Source organism: Mesoplodon bidens (assembly GCF_964165515.1).
Source record: "Mesoplodon bidens genome assembly, chromosome: 18".
NCBI classification, from domain to species: domain Eukaryota; kingdom Metazoa; phylum Chordata; class Mammalia; order Artiodactyla; family Ziphiidae; genus Mesoplodon; species Mesoplodon bidens.
In genome coordinates this window covers 47,641,890-47,662,507 of record NC_138175.1, presented here as the reverse complement: position 1 = coordinate 47,662,507, position 20,618 = coordinate 47,641,890, and the positions used below count along the sequence as shown (strand labels likewise).

Genomic DNA, 20,618 nt, shown 5'->3' with positions numbered 1-20,618 from the left:
CACTCTGGGATTCGTAGTCTAGCCCTCGCGTGTCTTCCTTACCGCAGAGGGGCTAGCTCCGGGCGTTGTTGGCGGCCGCGATGGCTCCTGGGAGTTGTAGTTCTTTGCCCTGTCTCGGCGCCCTCCTGTTTCCGGTGCCGTCACGGGGCAGAGCAGTCGGTGACAGTCCCGAGGGCCCCCGCCCCGCGCCCATGGCTGAGCCGGATCGTGAGTCGGGGGCCCTGGTGGGAGGGTCGGGCCGCGCCGGGGCCTGGCTGAGGGCTGCAGGCCCCGGGGCCCGAGGGCGGGCGTGGTGGGGCAGGAGATGGGGGCTGCATGGAGGGGAATGGGATTCAGGGGCCGTTGCAAAGTGATCCATATTGCTAGATTGGTGGGTTTCTGGGTCGCGAGGTTTTAAGGGTCCGTTTGCCACCTCCCTTAGGTTACTAATGATCGCGTCTTTCTCTCACCTTAGTTGCTAAGGACCCTCGTTATTAGGGACTTAGAATGCCGCGGTCCCGGTTGCTAAGGGTACCTGGTTGTTAGTGGGAACTGTAGGATGCTAGGGGACCCCTGGTGTCCCCTCCTATCTCTTCCTTCCTCTCCTAAACCTACCATCCCACCTTCCCTGCCCCCCACCACCCAACACCTCTTCCAGGCGGAGTATCTCTTCTTATCTTCTCTCTTCCTTTCTACGCTTCCCTCTGCTTGTAAACCGAGCCCTCCCGGCACACGCTCACACACTACTGCGTCCTTCCTAACTCCTCCTAAGTCTTCCTCCATTCCCTGTATGCTTTACTTTCTTTTCCCTCTCCTAAACCTTCCCGTCCCAGCCTCTTTGTCCCTCACTAACCACCTGTCCTCCCAGCACTCCCCACTCATAAGATCTGCTTTTCCCCATTCCCTCCCTCCATCTACTCCATTTTTACACTTCCACCCCAGTACAACTAGGTCGGTGGGTCTTCTTGACCCCCTCTGGCCCCCGCTGCTTTGAAACCCTTCATTCCCCCTTAACCACTCCCTTCACCATAACCACATCTGCTCCCCCTCCTCCCCCAGCCTCTGACCCTGTGGAGACCCAGGCAGGGAAGGTGCAGGAGGCTCAGGTGAGATGGGGGGAAGGGTGGAGGGAAGGAGAGAGATGGACTTCCAACACCCCACACGGGGGGAGGTGGCAGAGGGGAGACAGATACCCCAGGGCCCTCAGCTCACTGCCCCGGCCCCTCACCCCACCTCCTGGTTCATCCTCCCGGGGAATGGTGGATTCCGGGGACTGTCAGAGAAGGGTGTGCATCCTCAACCCCAGGCCTGCCCTTCCAAACTTTCCTTTCTCCTTGCCCTCCCCACCGCGTCCCCCATCCCTTCTGAAACTCATTTGCACTGGGCATGGAAGAGCTTTGGTCCCTGAACTCACAGATCTCACGGACAAGTGACTAGACAATGACCCTATGGGGTGATAATGAAAGTAGCTCAGGGCACTTTGGGAGCCCAGAGTAAACTCTGTGGGGTCACACAGATTCCAGCCAGTCCCTTCCCTGGAGGAATCCACAGGCTGATCTAGGAGTCAGATTGAGATGCAGCACATGGTAGTTAGTGTAGAGTGATTTAGAATTTTCTTAGGCAAGGTGAGAAAGGGTGTCCCAGACAGAGGATACAGCTTGTGCAGATACTGAGGGGCATGAAAGAATGTGATGTGTTCAGGAATCAGGTGGCTGGGGAGGTCAGCTAATTATATTCATGGTTAGCATTTATTGAGTACTTACTCCAGCCGGGTACTCTGCTTAATGTTTGATGTGCCTCGTCTCATTTCATCTTCCCAGCATCCCTGTTGGGGGGCAAGGTCTACTGTAGCCATTTTATAGATGAGGAATTGGAAACAGAGTTGTTCAGTAACTTGTCCACTGTCCCTTGGCTAGAAGGGCAGGGACGGGTTTGCGACCCATGGCACCCGGCACATTGCGTCCCGGATGCTTCGCTGGAAGCGGGCTCACAGAGACCCCACCAGCACCTCCAGCTCCCCCTTAGGCCGTGTTGCTCCCACGTGCTCAGCAGGGCCCTGAAATCCTTCCACAGAGCCTCACTGTCTGCAGCCTGAAAGCATGCCAGCCCACCCACAGACGCGAGATTGCAGTTCAGATGTAGGCCAGTGCAGGAGCTGTGATGAGAGCACCCCACAGATGCACGACAGAGCCACACCGAGGGGATAAGAGCTTTCTGTCAGGCCGGGCTTCTCCCTCGCCTGGCTCCCAAAGCACCACCACTGTCAGGGAAAAAGGTTCAATGTGAAAAAGCGATCCTCAGTCCCAAAGAGAGAGATTCGAGGATGTAAATTGCAGCATTGTCTCATACAGAAAAACTGGAAACAGCCCAAACGGCTATCAGTTGATTGGTTAAATGAACTATGGTGCATCCTTACAATGCAACACTATGTAGCTGGTAGGTCTATGATATATTGTTTTGTGGAAAATGCAAGGTGCAGCATCGTACTGTGGTATGATGGCCCATTTCTGGGGAAATAATGAGTTTTACCCGCAGAGACAAAATCTGGAGTAATTACCATTGTACTGTTAATAATAGTGGTTAGCTTGAAGTGGGGGAACGGGACGGGGGTTGTGGGTGAGGGAATCATGAGGCAAGTGCCCCCAAGTTATACATTGTCTAATGGTCAAAGTTTTTGTGCAGCTTACACAATCCGAAAGTAATGAAAAGTTTTAACTATGTTTGGAAGGGAGGTTTCTATTCAAAAAGGCTGGAACCAGAGTTGTGAGTGATGGAGAGGGGTTGTTGGAGGGGTTTTAAACAGGAGAGCGAATTGGTTAGTTTTTTTGTTTGTTTGTTTGTTTGTTTTGGCTGCACCACTTGGCTTGCGGGATCTTAGTTCCCCAACCAGGGCTTGAACCCAGGCCCTTGGCAGTAAGATCACATAGTCCTAACCACTGGACTGCCAGGGAATTCCCCAGAATTGCCTTTCTACAATTGCATGAGGTCCATTACAGGGCCCAGGCCCGGTCTAGCACACAGAACAGCAGGTGTCCGTTTGTTCAGAGGTGGATAGTTCTGGAACTCCCGCCAAGTGCCAGACCCTGTTCTTGGTGCTGGGCATCCAGCGGTGACGATGAAAAATCCCAGCCTTCTTGGAGCTGACATCATGGTAGACTCCATAGATGTTCGTGATCAGATGATTAGACTGGAGAAGCCACAGAGAAGGGCCTTTGAAGTGGAGGGGAGCGGGCTGTCCCAGGCAGGCCGTCACACACGGGGCAGTAGAGTAGATCAGAGGTGAAGACTGAGGCTGGGAGCCTAGGGAGGAGGTTGGGGCAGGACCGCTGGGAGGACAGGCTGGACCACGTGGAGCCCTGGAGAGGGGACGTGTTATGGCAGGAGGGCAGGGGAGGGAGGCAGGAGGCGTCTGGCAGACTGGGGGCCAGAAGCCACACTGAGATGGGGCCCAGGAGGAGGAGCAGGTCTGGGGGAGATGCTGAGGCCAGTTTGGGACACGGTGGGAGTGAGGGACCGGGGGTCACTTAGAAGGAGGTATCCAGGAGGCTGCGGGAACCCTGGATCTGGGGGATGGACCAGTGGCGTGGATGAGGCCGACCAGGGAAGGTGAACAGAGAAAGTAGGGAGGGCCCAGGACAGAGTCCCAGACCCTCAATTTGGGAGTCTGGCTGAGGAGAGGAGTCGATAAAGGAGATGGAAGGGTTGGAAAGGTGGAGTGGGGGGCTTCAGGCAGGAGGGCTGACGGCTGCAGGGTGAGGACCGAGGCGTTATTCCCAGGAGTGACTTAGGTGAGGAGGGCCGCAGGGCTGCTGGCCAGGGCAGGGGACTAGAGGGGTTGTAAGGCGGAGGCCGTGGATACCGGGAGGTGATGAGAACAATAGCCAGTGCTTCCTGAGCAATCACCACCACACACCCGCCCCAGGGCTGTTCTGAGCACCTCCCAGAGGTGATCTCACTTCATCTCACAGTAGCACTCGGAGGTGAGTGTCCTCCGAGCTCCATTCCTAAGAGGAGGAGCTCGGAGACTCAGAAAAGCAAAGTCACCCACCAGAGACTGTGCTCCTTGCAAGTAGCAGAGCTGGGTTTTCCAACACAGGCAGCCTGTCCCAGAGCCCACACACTGGCCCCCAGCGCTGTCCCCTCCACCCCTCACTTCCTCGGGCCCAGCTCCCAGCCAGAGCCTTTTCCCCAAACCCGGTGTCACTCCCCCCTTCCCTCCCTCCCTAACCCCACTTCTGGGGCCTGATCACCCCACCCCCACCCCTTCCAGGACTCAGATTCAGACACTGAGGGAGGAGCGGCTGGCGGAGAAGGAGAGAGTGAGTATCTTCCTTGAGAGCACGGTTCTTGGGGGTGGTTTAGGGCAGGGATCTGGGTGCCCACCTCCGCCAGGGGTGACATTCCAAGTATGTAATAGCAGATGCAGTGCCAGCGCCTGGAGGCCGCTGGCTGGGCCAGGCATTGAGCTCTTAGTTGCGGGAAGGCGGCGGGGCCCCAGGGCTGGGCAGGGGCACTTGGGGCCTCTGGGCGCCCTGACTAAACACCCACCCAGCGCTGTCTCTCTTCTTTTTGTCCAGTGGACTTCCTGCGGAATTTCTTCTCCCAGACACTGGGCCTGGGCACCCAGAAGGAGCGTCTGCTGGACGAATTAACCCTGGAAGGGGTGACCCGCTACATGCAGAGTGAGCGCTGTGAGTCCTCTGCCTGCACTGGGCCCCTTCCCCTCTCCTGGCCCCAAGTGACTTAGCCCCAGCCATTCACAACTTTCGTCTGCAAGTCACAAGAACCTCAACTCAAACTGGCTTATGCCAAAAAGGGAGTGTGTTGATCCTGTAACGAAAACCCCGCTTTAATCATGGCCGGATTCAGCGGCTTCCATGCTGTTGTCAAAAATCTGAACCCTCTCTGGTGCAGCTCTTCTCTGTGTTGGGGTCAAGGTTGCTCCTGGCGGTGGCAAATACAAGTTCCACCAGCCTAGTGGCTCCCACTGAAGAGAGCATCTTTCTCCCGGTAGTTCAGGCAAAAGAGCAGAGATCGGCTCCAGTTGGCCCAGGTTGGGTCACATTCCTACCCCTGAACCAATCACCGTGTCTCTGATTGGCCAGGCCTGTTTGACAGAATGAAGATGCTAATAATAGTAATTACCTTATAGGGTTATTAGGGGGTTACATAAATTCATAAATGTAAATGCCTGGAACCGGGCCTGGAACAGAGCAAGAGCTGCGTAAGTGTTCCCTGTGACGATTATTACAGGAGGCTTGTTTCAGGTGTGGTGTAGAGGTGCCTCTCTACGGGGTCACCATGTAATTTATATTTCTTGCCACGAGTTGAGGTCACCAGAGTCTGAGAAACCGAGCCCTCGGCAGTCCTCGACTAGAACAATCCACTCTTTGAGGGTCCTGAACAGCCTTTTGTTGAGGACGTCTTCTCCAGTTTCCCTGTCCTCCAGCTGCTGCCGTCTCTCCGAGGGCAGCCAGGCCGGCCGTCCTGAGCCTCCCTCTCCTAGGGCAGGCCAGACAGCTGTCTGCAGCCACCTCTTGGCTTGGGTGGGCCCCAAAGAGAACGAAGGCAGTGGCATCAAAGCTTTCATTCCTTCTGTCCTCCTGCACCTGGGTTTTAGGATAATTGACTCATGAGGTGCCTATGAGGGGATAATAATAAATAATAACAATGGGGACTTGCATGGCGGTCCGTTGGTTAAGATTTCGCCTTCCAATGCAGGGGGTATGTATGGGTTCGATCCCTCATTGGGGAGCTGAGATCGCACATGCCTCACAGCCAAAAAACCAAAACATAAAACAGAAGCTATATTGTAACCAATTCAATAAAGACTTTAAAAATGGTCCACACAGGGACTTCCCAGGTGGCGCAGTGGTTGAGAGTCCGCCTGCCGATGCAGGGGACACGGGTTCGTGCCCTGGTCCAGGAGGATCCCACATGCCGCGGAGCGGCTGGGCCCGTGAGCCATGGCCACTGAGCCTGCGCGTCTGGAGCCTGTGCTCCGCAACAGGAGAGGCCACAACAGTGAGAGTCCCGCGTACCACAAAACAAACAAACAAACAAAAAATGGCCCACACCAAAAAAATCTTTAAAAAATAAAAATAATAATAACAATGAATTGAGCTCTCGCTGTTTGCCAGGCACTGGGCTAAGCACTTGACAGGTGTCCCCTCCTTTGATCTTCACATGATACCTGTGAGGAATGATCTGGACAGAGGAGGAAACTGAGGTGCAGAGAGGCTGTGATTGGTACAGGGTCACACTTCTGGCAAGAGGCAGAATCAGGGCTCGATGCCAGGCCGCCTGAATCCAGGGCGCACACTCCCTTCCACATGGCCCCTGGTGGGTCCACTGGGCCTAGTCCAATGGCATCCCGAGACGAAGCCAAGGGCTGTGGCTGTAGCAGGCCTCAGCCTTTGTCACCCTTGCTGTCCTCCTTTGCATAGAACACCCCAGAGGCGGCCGGTTCACAGGCGCCTCACACCCGTGTCTGTCCATCAGCTGATGGGCAGATGCCAAGGGTGCTGCATGGCAGGGCTGCCCGCCAGCCAGCCACTGAAGAGGCAGCTGGGCTGTTTCTGCACAGCCCCACGTGCTTGTGAAGTGATGCCACCCCTACCACGCCTCCCCATCTTCTTTTCTGAAAGCTGGTGACAATGGGGGAACAAAGCACTTATAGGTATACAAATCATGGGGCTAAAGAAGTTGAGTACGAATGACTTGAAGAATCATCAGTGCTGGGCACTGATCGAAGCTTCACAGGGATGAATTGATTCTCTCAACAGCCCTGCGAGGTCAGTACTGCGATTATGCCCATTTTACAGAGCAGGAAGCTAAAGCCCAGAGTGGTGATCTGAACTAAGACGCCCCCACTAGCATGCAGAAGAACTAGGATTGGAAGCCCTTATCCACTCTGCTGCTCACTGGGCATGGGCTTAGAGTGGCCAGTCTTTGGTCTTCACCTGAAAATTACTAGACTTCCGGTGGCTGATGTGCATTTGATTATGGAGGGAAGTCCATATGCTAGAAATAGATGGCCATCCAAGATTGTGTCCAAAAGATGAGGGGTGGCCAGAGATTTTTTCACAATAACGTGCAGCTCTTCTGGGGGAAACCCCCACCCCACCCCTCTCACTAAGATCCCATGCATTTTTGTCTAGATCTAGCGAGGAGAAATTTCTCTCCAAGTGGCCTTTTCTTGAATCTTACTACATTGCTATAATTTCCTTTCTTTTAATATAAATTTATTTATTTATTTTGGCTACATTGGGTCTTCATTGCTACGCATGGGCTTTCTCTACTTGCGGTTTGTTGCAGTGCGCCTGAGAACATTGTGGTGGCTTCTCTTGTTGCGGAGCACAGGCTCTAGGCGTGCGGGCTTCAGTAGTTGTGGCTCGCAGGCAGTAGTTGTGGCTCGCGGGCTCTAGAGCGCAGGCTTAGTAGTTGTAGCGCACAGGCTTAGTTGCTCCGCGACATGTGGGATCTTCCCAGACCAGGGCTCGAACCCATGTGCCCTGCATTGCAGGTGGATTCTTAACCACTGCGCCACCAGGGAACTCCCCATTGGTATAATAATTTCAAACAGTGGATTCTTTGACCCCATGCTGGCTCTTCCATCAGTCACCTGTGTGACCCCTTCCCCTATCTGAGCCTCAGTTTCCTCATCTATAACGTGGGATGTTAACACCTCCCTCCTTGAGATGGTTGGGAGAGCCATTCAGGGATCTGAAATGCTTGCCCCAGGGCCAGGCACAGAGTAAATGGCTTCAGGGACTGTGATGGGTGGTATTATTTAAGGGTAAGAAAGGGAAGGGGAAACTTTGGTCTTGTAATGTAATCATTACATTCAGTCTGTGATGATATATTTGATTATTAGACAGCAGTGCCACTAATAATTTTTTAAGTTGTCAGAAGTTCATTGTAAACATCAGTTCAGTACTTAGTTTATGGCAAAGACAACTGTCTTAAGATAAATGGCTCATATTTTGGTGCAGTGTTTGATGTTCAAAACAAAATGTTACAACAATAAACAAACGTAAACTGAAAAAAAAAAAAAGAACCACGCTGCATAAACTCTTCTCCTCCAGGTCGCAGGGTTATCTGTTTGGTGGGAGCTGGAATCTCCACTTGTAAGTGCCCCCCTCCCCCAAGAGAACTCCCTGGTTGGGGGCGCCCCTTCGAAGAGCTGGGGAGGAGCCGTATGGGGGCCCTTGCCTGGGAGGGTCAGTGTGGTAGAGAAGGGGCCAAGGTCCCTCATGGATTGATTGCCCACTGCCACTCCTCCCCCAGCTGCGGGCATCCCTGACTTCCGCTCCCCAAACACGGGCCTCTACGCCAACCTGGAGAAATACCATCTTCCCTACCCGGAGGCCATCTTTGAGATTGGCTATTTCAAGGTACGTGTCCTGCAGGGAGGAACGTCTGTAATGGGGGTGGGGGTGGAGGCGTGGCCGCCTCTCTCCAGCTCTCATCTCACCAGGGCCATCTGGGTGCCCACCCGCCCTCCGGCTCTCTCTCCCACAGAAACATCCAGAGCCCTTCTTTGCCCTCGCCAAGGAACTCTATCCTGGGCAGTTCAAGGTGAGCTCTCTTTTGTGGAGGCGGTGACAGGAAAGGTTGGGGGCCAGCAGGCATGGGAAAGCCCCCTCCAGGGCCCTTCAGACAAATATTATAGCCATTAAACACATGGGCTCTGGGGAAGTTCCCTGGTGGCCTAATGGTTAGGATTCCGGGCCTTCACTGCCGTGGCCCGGGTTCAATCCCTGGTTGGGGGATTGCAAGCCGTGTGGCACCGTCCAAAAAATATATATATATACATGGGCTCTGGGCCCAGACTGCCTGGGTCCAAGTCCTGGTCCCTCATTTCCTGCTCTAGTGTCCTTGAGCCTCAGTTTTCCCTTATGTAAAGTGAAGCTGATAATAGTCCATGAGAAGGGTTGTCGTGAGGCTTAAATGAGTTAATGATACATGCAAGAGCCCAGACTCCAGGGCCAGTCCTCTCTGTGCAAACCCCAACTCCACAACCTGGGTGACTTTGGCAAGACAGTCACCCTCTCTGTGCCTCAGTTCCCTCACCTGTGAAATGGGGATAACAAAGGTACGCACCTCACGAGGTCGGTGTGACCATTCTGTGAAGGAAAATAGGCATGGTGCCTCGAACAGTTCCTGGCACATGGCGGTGCGCGGTCAGTGTCCTCTCTCTTCATCGGCATTGTCATGATTGCTCCCCTCAGCCCACCGTCTGCCACTACTTCATCCGCCTGCTGAAGGAGAAAGGGCTGCTCCTGCGCTGCTACACGCAGGTAGGCGGGACCGCGGGCATCCTGGGAGGAAGAGCACGGGCTGGAGGGTCCTGAGAGCTCAGGCCACGGCTTCTCTGTCACGTGACCTGCAGTGACTCACGTCCCCTCTCTCAGCCTCAGTTTCCCTTTCTATAAAACAGAGGCCAGAACAGCTTCGCCCTCTCAGGTCTGCGGTGGTGTGGCAGTGACCTCCCTCAGGGCCATCCCAGGAGTACTTCTCTGAGCAGACACTGTTGGCACCATAGATTTCGTATTTGGCTGGGCTTTCCAGCAGATGACTCCAAACTGAGTTGATCTAATATGATCAGTACACCTGACAATTTTCCGGCTGGTAGCTGTAAACTCTTAAGGAAGGAGCACTATTTTTTTGTGTGTGTGGGGGGACCTTTTAAAAATATATTTATTTATTTATTTATTTACTTGGCTGTGCTGGGTCTTAGTTGTGGCAGGTGGGCTCCTTAGTTGTGGCTCGCTGGCTTATTAGTTACGGCACACCGGCTCCTTAGTTGCAGCAGGTGGGCTCCTTAGTTGTGGCATGCATGTGGGATCTAGTTCCCCAACCAGGGATCGAACCCCGGCCCCCTGTATTGGGAGCGTGGAGTCTTAACCACTGCACCACCAGGGAAGTCCTGGGAAACCCTTTTATAATTTGCACAAAGGCCTTGTGCGTACCGTGGGGCCGCGGCTCATACATGTCAGGTGCTTGGCTGAGGGCCTCGCCGGGGTGTCCTCAGGGAAGGACAGCTCACATTGTTGGCTTACGAGTTGGTGAGCCTTTTAGGGTCTCGCACCCCTAATAGTGAAAAATGTTTGCACCTCTACCTTTGTTTCATAAATATGTATTGAAATTACATGATGTACTATAGCCCTGATACCATGCCTGCTCTCATTCATACCTCAGAACCCCAAATTATAAAATAGAGAGAGAACACGTGGATAGAAACAGGTGTTCTAGCATTTTCTTCCTGCGCCTGGCAATCTGGAGCCTGCAGCCTCAGATGTTGCCGCCAGGGGGAGGATGAATTCTTTGTAGGTCCAGAATTCTCAAGTGGGCGTCGTGCTCCCACCCATGGCTTGTGCTCCCACCCATGGCTGGCGGGGGAGGGGATGGCCTCCTCCTTCCAGGAGGAGCCCCAGCTCAGAATAAACCTGAAATTTCTTCCCAGAGAGTCAGTTCTTTCCATGAGATGTGACTCAGACTTGATATGAACAGCTCACCTGAAGCCAAGTGCCTTCATGAAATCCTCACCATAGCCCCTGCTGGCAAACCTGTTTGTAAGCTTCTGTCCCAGTGTTTTCTGAGTGCCAACCCAGTGCCAGGCCCTGCAGGCAGTGAACGGAGGGAGCAGACATCCCTGCCCTCCTGGAACTGACACTGTAGTGTGGGGAGAGACAACGGACGAGATGGGTGAGTTGCGTATCTACGCTGATGCTGAGAGGTCTACGGAGTGCAGCTGAGCAGGAAAGGGGAATCACGCTCTGTGTGTGCGGGGTCGGGGGTGCTGTAGTGAACAGGATGTCAGGGAAGGCCTCACTGAGAAGCAGGACATTTAAACAGAGCCCTGTAGGAGGGGAGGGAGGGAGCCATGGGATCATCTGTGGGGGGAGAGTGCATTCCAGGCAAAGGGAACAGCCAGTCCAGAGGTCCTGAGGGGAGACTGCATTTGGCGTGTTCAAGAAGCTGGATCTGGACTTCCCCGGTGGTCCAGTGGTTAAGACTCCACGCTCTCAATGCAGGGGGCCCAGGTTGTTCGATCCCTGGTCGGGGAACTAGATCCCACATGCCACAGCTAGGACCCAGCACAGCCAAATAAATAAATATTTTAAAAAAGAAGAAGAAGAAGAAGCTGGATCTGAGTGAGCAAGGAGGACAGTAGTAGGATGGAGGCTGGGCCAGGGAGGGGGCTGCCGAAGGGGAGAAGTGGGCGGCTTATGAACCCGTTTTGAAGGTGGAGCCGGCAGGACTTGCCAATGGGTTGAATGTGAAACGAGTCGTGAGAGAAGGAAAGGAGTCAGGGATGACTGACTCCCTCTCAGCCTGAGTACCTGCTGCCTTTTATTGAGATGGTGGGACATGCAGGTGTGGGGGGCAGAGGAGGGGCTTGGCTGAAGGCATGTCGAGGTTGAGATGCCCATTAGACAACCACGTGGGGACATGGGCAGATAGCTGGACACAGGAGTCTGGACTCGAGCTGGAGAGCAGCAGATAGACGATGTTTAAACCCTCCAGACAGGATGAGATCACAGGGGTCCCAGCACGAGAAGCCCAGGCCCAGGCCCAGGCGGCTCATCGGGGCTGCTCAGAGGGCTCGCTTCCCAGCTCTGTCTGAGGCAGAACCCCCTGCCCCAACCACGAAAGCACACCAGCTGTAGGCTATTTTTAGACGAAAGCCAACACCAATGAGTTGTGAGGTCAGCGTGAAATGTGGTGGCATTTCCCCCCAGTTGCAATTCTTCATGTGTGGATTTAAGTACGCATACGTATTCAAAATGGCACATTATGTAACATAGACAAAGGTGGAAAAAATTTTTCCAGTCTCACGTTTCATGAAACCTTTTTTTTTTTTCAAACTCATCACCCTCTTCTTTAACCTCAGCCACTTTTTGAATCACTGACCCAGTTTTCTGGAACACATTGTCTTCACGTCTTTCTGAATTGTGACGATGCAGCACTTTTGAAGCCACACGTGATGCTATTTTTATCTCAAGACACAAGTATCCATTCAAACATGAGAACAGTTGTCGCCTTCATTCAAGTCACTGTGATCTCCTCAGCAAACCAGCTTATCGCTCTGTTAAATCTATATCTATGGCATTTACATCATACATAGGGTTTGTACTTGGCTTTCTTTCATTTAAGCCCTGTCTGGAGGATCCTTCCATATCCGCACCCACATAGCAGCTTCATGCTTTTTTTTTTTTTTTTTGGCTGCGTTGGTCTTCGTTGCTGCAGGTGGGCTTTCTCTAGTTGCAGCGAGCGGGGGCTACTCTTCGTTGCAGTGCATGGGCTTCTCATTGCAACGTCTTCTCTTGTTGCCGAGCGCGGGCTTCAGTAGTTGTGGCTCGCAGGCTCTAGAGCGCAGGCCCAGTAGTTGTGGCACACGGGCTTAGTTGCTCTGTGGCATATGGGATCTTCCCAGACTAGGGCTCGAACCCATGTTCCCTGCATTGGCAGGCAGATTCTTAACCACTGTGCCACCAGGGAAGTCCCAGCTTCATGCTTTTTAAAAGCATGTCAGAGACGTGATGTCTTGAAACTAGAAGTGAGCCAAGGTTTAAAATTCAAGGGATTGCAGATGAAAACCCAGACATCAGGCTCCTCTTGAAAATCAGGAAGAGCTGGCTGTACCCTGGGTGGCTTTCTGTGGGGGAGAGTGGTTGGCTGGAGCTGAGTGGCCACTGCCCACCTTGCCCAGGGCCCACCTCCTCACCATGCCCTCTTTCCTGCCTGATGCTGAGGCCAGACATCAGTTGCTGTGTGTTGCCATGCATTCATTGCTGCTTCGCCTTTATAGCGAACCTCTTGAGCCATATTCCCCAGCCCCAGCTTCCCTCCCTGGGGGCCACGGCTGCTGCCTACTTCTTGGGTCTCCTCTGAAGATATTCCATACTTAGGCAAGCAAATACACAAATTCATATATTGATTTTTTCACATCCTGTACACACTGCCTTTGTGATTTGGGCCTTCTAACATCTTGGAGAGATCCCTTCATACCAGTACATACGGGTTGACCACATTCATTTTTGTTTGTTTGTGGTTTCTCCATCAAAAGTGGCATCAAGGGAATTCCCTGGTGGTCCAGTGTTTAGGACTTTGTGCTTTCATTTCTGAGAGCGTGGGTTCGATCCCTGGCCAGGGAACTCAGGTCCCACAAGCCGCACAGCATGGCAAAAAAAAAAAAAAAAAAAGTGACATCAAAGGGTAACACAGAGGCATGTAGGTAGAACTTTGATGTGCCATTTAGTTATGTGCATGCACACTGCTTACTTACGTGTCAGGGAGCTGGTAGACTAAGTCAAGAAACAAAGGCAAAACTAGCATTTCTAGTAAAGGGGGGAGAGGGAAAGCCACAGAGAGTCTGGGAACAGTGACTCTTGTCTGCATGTTTTGGGTATAAACTGATGGCTGGCTGGGAGCAGAGAGGGCAGTTGGGGCTGTCTGCCCTTGAAAGGGAACCCTTTCAGTTGTTCACGGAGCCTCCAGGAAACCTCGTTGGGTCAGCTGTGGGCTGCATATGCCCGGCCATCTCTGTAACGTCTGCCAGTGTCCTCCAGCAGCACCTGCCTCAGCAGCATTCCTCGTGGGCAAACAAAAGCTGCTCCAGGGCTTCCCTGGTGGCGCAGTGGTTGAGAGTCCACCTGCCGATGCAGGGGACACGGGTTCGTGCCCCGGTCCGGGAGGATCCCACATGCCGCGGAGCGGCGGGGCCCGTGAGCCATGGCCGCTGAGCCTGCACATCCGGAGCCTGTGCTCCGCAACGGGAGAGGCCACAACAGTGAGAGGCCCGCGTACCGCAAACGGAAACAAAAACAAACAAACAAACAAAAAGTGCTCCAGAGGGGCTGGAGAAAGCGCAAATGTCTATGTGGAAGAGAAGAATATTCTTGCCTGTTGAATAAGGAAAGTATCTCTGTCTGAAAAGACTACAAGTTAATATACTATCAATGCAGCAGACCATAGTAAGGTTAAGTAGGAAAACAGTGTGATGAAAACCCAAAAAACCCTCCTGATTCATTGATTTATGTTAATGCCTGGCCAGGGCTGCCACCGACAGCTGTGCAGATTGGGTACTGCACAAGGATGCCATATCTGAGGGGGCTGCGTTTACAGTGGAGACACTGGAGAGTTGTACGTTTATTTCACCAAATTTCTGGCAGGTGCCACTAGAGTGTCTGGTTCTAACAAAGCACATTTGCAGCAAAATGGAAGCAAAGTGGCCCAAATTTGCCAGGGCTGGTTGGTGGCAGTGGGTCTGGGCTCATAGACATTTGAGTTTGGGCCCCTGCCTTTAAGTGTCCATGACTTACCTTTTCAGAGGTACCATCAGGATGAACGGAAGAGTTTTAGACACGCCCTGCCCCTTGCTTCTCCCTCCCTCCCTTCTCCCCTGTCCCACTTGCTTTTCTCAGCCGCAACTCCTGGCTCTGCCTTCTGCCCCTTGGGGGGTATGTTTCGCTCCTGACCCTCTCTCCTCCATCTCTCCCTCCAGAACATAGACACCCTGGAGCGAGTGGCGGGGCTGGAGGCCGAGGACCTGGTGGAGGCCCACGGCACCTTCTACACGTCTCACTGCATCAGCCCCGTCTGCCGGCAGGAGTACACGCTAAGCTGGATGAAAGGTGAGGGGCTGGAGGTTATTATCCCCGAGGGCAGGCCTCCCGTCCCCTGTCTGCTCCCCAGCGCCAGGGACAGGGTCTCCACGCGCGGACGCCAGCTCTGTCTTGCACAGCTCTGCAGCTCTTTTTAGCAGATAATGGCAGCCCCCAAAGATTTGAGGTGGCAGTGGGGGTTCATTTCTCCCGACACCACCTCACAGCCAGGTTATGATGGATGCAGACTCCAGACACAGAGACGTGCGTTAGCAGACAGGCCTCCACGTGGTCATACAACCTGTTCTGTGAGGTCATGAAACCCTAGCTCTTTGTCCTTGGGCGCTCTGACCCCGTCTTACATGAGGGGCTCATCCAGGCAAGCGCAACTACACTCTAAGAAGAGCAGAAGTATCTGAGAGAACTTTCTGGGGTGAGGGTAATGTTCCATATCTGCACTGTCCAACACGGCAGCCACTTGCTAAATGGGGCTATTGAGCTCTTAAAATGTGGCTAATGTGACCGAGGAACTGAATTCTTAACTTTCTTTAATTTGTATTAATTAAAATTTAAAAGCCACTTGTGGCTCTAACCAGCATACTGGACAGCACTGCCCCAGAGGCACAGGATTCGACCAGCCCATTAGCTGGATTCAGGCGAGCAGAGGCTGTGGCGTGTGAAGCTGGGCACGGCCCTGGCTAAGAATGAAGACTGGGGGCTGTCCTTAAGGATGCAAACTCCAGGGCTTGCTAAAGTCATCACCCCTGTTCATGCCTGGGCAGAGTGTCCAAGAAGAGAAGGAGGAAAAAAAAATCCAGCCAGTCCACATTTCTTGAATGCCAGTGAGAGCTGATTTCTGACATCCATTGTGCTAATTAAGAAGCCACTTACTTCATCCATGGAAACCCATTTCTGACATTCTTTATGCTGATTTCACAAAGCCTCTGGTGTCCGTGTGTGATAAGGACAGCTGCAGCACTGATAGTAGGGCCCCTGGAGTGTGGCCCTTCTGACAACATGCCAGCTGACCGCCCCTGGGGTGAGGATTCCTGAATAGCCCAAGTGCACGCAGCTGGGGGTGATGTACAATTAACATTACCCCATTATGTTTCTCTAACAGCAGTAGCACAAGCATCACCCGCAAAATGTCACGTACTGTCAATGCAAAAATATTTTCAAGTAAATGACAGACCTTAAAGCAGTGGTCTGTAAATATCTGTTGAAGGAATGAGTGAATAGTTGAATGAACAAGCCAGGATTCTGTGGGTTGCAAGTGACAGAATGCTTTCAAGCTTCCTTAATCAATAAGCAATGAGGAGGAGGATTGTCATAAGCATGGGCTGTGCGTGGGGGCAGGGGTGGGTCTGTCACAGAGCCCAAGTGTGGGAAGCACCTGCACCTAAGGTTTTGTCCCCGTCCCAGCATCATCTGCATAATTCTTCCCTCTCTGCCACTAGGCCTGGCACCTACCAGGCCTCTCTGACCCACGATGAAGTAGGGCTGCCCTCAAAGACCCACTGGACGAGCTTCACTCCCAAGTCCAGATTCCCCAGGTCGGGGGTTGGTGGAACCCAGCTGCCCCTTTTAGGGGCGAGTGTCTGCTCATTTGTTTGTTCGTTCATTTAATAGCTATAGGCTGGTGCTGGGAGCCACCCCAGGAATCTTGGGGGCGGGGGAGGGACAGCTGTCTAAGAAGGGAGGTCCTTCCTGAGCAGGGCAAACACCCCAGGAGGCCCTCCGGGTGACAGTGAAGGGAGGATGGGGTGGGCAGGCAGGCTGCAGCCCCAGCCCAAAGCCTCTTACCTCCTCTTCTCCCTTCCCGTTCCCCACGCCCAGAGAAGATCTTCTCCGAGGTGACTCCCAAGTGTGAGAAATGTCGGAGTGTGGTGAAGCCTGGTGAGCCTTGGGGCCAGGGACCAACCGAGGTAGACTCAGGCTGGGACCCCCTCAGCCACTAACCCCTTCCCAGGAAGGCCACGCTCCCTATCCATCCATCCACCCCCGTCACCCTCTCTCCCTGACCGGTGCCCGGAGTCTGCCCCAGGGAGAGTGGGTACCATAGCCCCTAGTCTGTCCCCAGTGCTGCACACTCCCGCCCCAGCCCTGGGCTCCACCTTCTGCTCCTGCCTGTTCTCTCTCTCCCTCCCTATCTCTACCCCCCTGCTTTTTCACTGTCTCTATCTCTCCCTGTGTCTGTCTGTCCATCTGTCTCCACCTCAGATATCGTGTTCTTTGGCGAGAACCTCCCAGCGCGTTTCTTCTCCTGCCTGCAGTCAGTAAGTGTACCCGCCGCGCGTCCCCCATCTCGGTCCACGCAGGGGCAGCCTGGGTCCTGCCCTGGGGAAGGTGGCTTCCCCAAGTAGCTGCGGGTGGGCTTGCACCGGGGGCCAGGGGCCGGCAGCCCAGCCTCACTGGCCACTCCCCCTTCGCAGGACTTCCTGAAGGTGGACCTCCTCATCATCATGGGCACCTCCCTGCAGGTGCAGCCCTTCGCATCCCTTATCAGCAAGTAGGTTGGGGCTCGGGGCTATGGGGGGCTGCTGGGGACTGGGGGAGCCGGGACAGGCCCTCACCACTCAGCTCGGCCTCCACCAGGGCGCCCCTCTCCACCCCGCGCCTGCTCATCAACAAGGAGAAGACTGGCCAGGTGAGTCCTTTTAGTCACACCCTGCCACCCCCGCACAGGAGCCCCACATTGCCTCCCCCCGGCCTCCTCGGGAACCAGGGGACAGGTCTCTGGGGAATCCCGATACTTTGGACCCCTCAGCTCAGACCTAAGGATTCTGGAATCCACAGGGGTCAGGTTCCAGGCTGCCCTGCCTCCAGGATTCCACAGGCCTCTGTGTCATTCACCCTTTTTTTTTTTAAATTTATTTATTATTTATTTTTGGCTGTGTTGGGTCTTTGTTGCTGCGCATGGGCTTTCTGTAGTTGTGGTGAGCGGGGGCTACTCTTTGTTGCAGAGCACGGGCTTCTCACTGCAGTGGCTTCTCTTGTTGCGGAGCATGGGCTCTAAAGTGCACGGGCTTCAGTAGTTTTGGCACACGGGCTCAGTAGTTGTGGCACACGGGCCCAGTAGTTGTGGCTCGCCAGCTCTAGAGCACAGGCTCAGTAGTTGTGACGCACGGGCTTAGTTGCTCCGCGGCATGTGGGATCTTCCCGGACCAGGGCTCGAACCCATGTCCCCTGCATTGGCAGGCAGATTCTTAACCTCTGCACCACCAGGGAAGTCCCTCATTCACCCTTTTGAACGAGTGACAGAACCCCAGCTCAAAGCGACTTAAGCCAAAACAAGAATGTCGTGCTTCCCGTGACTGAAGAGTCCGGGCTCGCTGGCCCCTGGGCCTGCGGCAGTTCTGTCAGGAGTTACCCGCTGCCTCTCTTGTCTCTCTTTTCCTGAGGTAGCTTCACTCCCAGGCAGGGGCTCCCTCCTGGGGACAGATGTTTCTCCAACAGGCAAAAAACGTACGGTGTGCCAGATGCCGTGCTAAGCATTTCCTCTGTATTAACCCGCTGACAGTACAACCCTAGGAGTGGGTTTGATGATCACCCCCACTCTACAGAGAAAGAAACTGACGTTCAGAGAGGCCAGGCCACTTGAGCAAAGTCACGGAGCTGGGATTCCACCCCAAGCCACCTGGCTCCAGGGTCTGTGCTCTTAGCTCCCCCCGACTCCACCCCCTTCCCCACAGACTGACCCTTTCCTCGGGATGATGATGGGCCTCGGAGGAGGCATGGACTTCGACTCCAAGAAGGCCTACAGGTGAGGCCCTCCCGCGGCAGGGGCGGGCAGTGGAGACTTCAAGGGACAGGGCCGAGGTGGGAGGGAGGGCACGAGGGCACAGGACAGGGCAGAGCCAGCAGGGCCCTGGGACAAGCCTGGGAGCTCTGACTCTCACCCACCCACAGGGACGTGGCCTGGCTGGGTGACTGCGACCAGGGCTGCCTGGCCCTTGCCGACCTCCTCGGATGGAAGGTGAGGAGCCTGGGCCACCCCCACCCACCCTGAGCCCAGTCCCTGGACCCCCGTCCCACAGGTCCTCCGACCTTACGATGCATGATGACCTCTGACCTCTGTGAACTTTGCCCCCTGCAGAAGGAGCTGGAGGACCTTGTCCGGAAGGAGCATGCCAGCATAGATGCCCAGTCGGGGTCAGGGACTCCCAACCCCACCACTTCAGCTTCCTCCAGGAAGTCTCCACCTCCTGCCAAGGAGGAGGCCAGGACCACGGAGGGAGAGAAACCCCAGTGACAGCCGCATCTCCCAGGCAGGACGCCCAGCTCTGGGACAGCTGAGCCCCAACCAGGCCTCCTGGCCCCCTCTAACTTACAGCTCTTTTCTGGGGAGCTCAGAACATTTCCTCAATCTACTAACTACTCCCTCCCAAAACTGGGGTCCCAGCACCCCTGACCCCAGCAAATCTCTAACATTCTTAGGGGCTGAGGCTTGGGGTAGCCAGTCTCTAACAGCCCGCAGCCCCTAATCACCCTTAGGGCCAAGGATCAGCCTCCCCTAATCTCTAACTGCTCAGGGGGCTAGGGGTCCCTCCAAACTGCTAACTGTCCCAGGACGAGAGCCCCGGGGCCCCCATGCTCTCTACTGTTCCCAGGGGCTTGGGGCCAAGTAGACGAAGTCTAACCTACCCTGGGTGGGGAGGTGCGCCCTCCAAACATTAACTCACACCCAGTGGGGGGTCCAAGCCTCAAGGCCTCCCAAGTCTCTGCCTACAACTCCCAAAGTGGGTGCTAGGCCCCCTCACTCGGGACCCGCTTCCCAGGCGGGGGTGGGCAGATGGTGTCGCTTAGTAGAGACAAATTAAAGACAACGAATTAAAAAACAACGAACCGTCAGCTGTCTGGCCTCGCCGTTCTGTCCTGTGGGCCCACAGGGAAGCTGCCGGAGGAAGCGGGCTAGACCTTGGGCCGCTAAGGAAACAAGTACATCCACACGCTCTTATGAGAAAGAGTGAAGGGTGCCGAAGGGTGCCGAGAGGGGACTCCTGGGGCCGTGGGAGCCGCATGGTTCTTACCCCTGGACTCCCAGACTGCCAGGGTCCCTTCCTCCAAAGCCCGGTCACCTAAGGCCTGAGCCCCCGGAAAGAGGGAGGAGGGTCGATTTCAAATACCCCCCAGCCCCGCCTCTTCCCCCTGCCCCACTCAGCTTCCTCTCTCTGCGAGGAGCACTTTCACTTCCTGCTACTCCAGGCCTCCCCTCGGAGAACAGGTAGGGGTCCCCAGGGACTGAGCAGCTGACATCATCACCCTCCCACTGACCCACCGCCTCCCTGTGGTATCAGGCAGCTGCTGCCATCCCATCCTGCCCAGCACCACCCATCTCCTTCTCCCCTTCTCATGGAACCCAGGCAAGCATCTGTCTCCCTCCCCCCACCCCTCCTGACTGCTCTCCCCTGGCCAGGGCACCTGCTCTCTGTCCCCCACTTCCTAATACCCTGGGCTTCTGGTCAGTGGGCTGATTGATTTGTTTAGCTGTTTCTTTTCCATCCCCTATACCCACCCCAAGAAGAATGGAAGCCCCTGGGAGCAGGGGCCTATTCTGCCCATCACCCTTTTCCCCAGGCACCCTTTCACCCTAATCTGGGCCTGTACTCAATAAATATTTGTTGGATGTATGGGTGTACGGATGGATGGATGGATGCATGGATGGACCTAGGACTCCTACTCCTGGGACTGCTGCAGGGAAAATATTTTAGAATTCCCACCTTAACTGATAACCCACTGTAGGACTCTCTACCTGGTTAAAAGGGTTGGGGTCCGATGGATAGAGGGACAGATGTGTGATAAAGCAAAAAGAATAATAGTAAAATCTAGGTAGTGGGTATGTGGATGTTCCCTGTAAAATTATTTCAGTTTTTCTGAATGTTTTAAATCTCTCATAATAAAACGTTGGGAGAGAATATTTGAGGGCTCCTCTGTGGTCTGGGAAGGGAGGGAGAGGAAATGTTGTATAACATTTGTCACAGTTACAGAGTGCCTGCTATGGGCAGAGCCCTTTTCCGGGCACTGTAT

General features: G+C 54.4%; 1 protein-coding gene across 1 annotated transcript; it reads left to right on the top strand.

The window, feature by feature from the left end:
• The first annotated feature begins 120 nt into the window (after nt 1-120).
• On the top strand, nt 121-19,417 carry SIRT2 (sirtuin 2). Its single transcript, XM_081216498.1, has 16 exons — nt 121-207; nt 1,039-1,085; nt 4,250-4,298; nt 4,557-4,670; nt 8,067-8,108; nt 8,269-8,375; nt 8,503-8,559; nt 9,213-9,281; nt 14,492-14,621; nt 16,428-16,487; nt 16,812-16,867; nt 17,024-17,100; nt 17,187-17,238; nt 18,284-18,354; nt 18,501-18,567; nt 18,688-19,417. The coding sequence occupies exons 1-16, from the start codon at nt 192-194 to the stop codon at nt 18,841-18,843; spliced, it is 1,170 nt and encodes a 389-aa protein (XP_081072624.1). The 5' UTR covers nt 121-191; the 3' UTR covers nt 18,844-19,417.
• Nucleotides 19,418-20,618: the final 1,201 nt, after the last annotated feature.

What these genes read in the sequence shown, in the direction of transcription:
- SIRT2 (XM_081216498.1), top strand. An exon ending in GGAAGGTGCAGGAGGCTCAG is followed by an intron (nt 1,086 to 4,249) that starts GTGAGATGGGGG and finishes CACCCCTTCCAG; the next exon opens with GACTCAGATTCAGACACTGA. An exon ending in CACGCTAAGCTGGATGAAAG is followed by an intron (nt 14,622 to 16,427) that starts GTGAGGGGCTGG and finishes CCCCACGCCCAG; the next exon opens with AGAAGATCTTCTCCGAGGTG.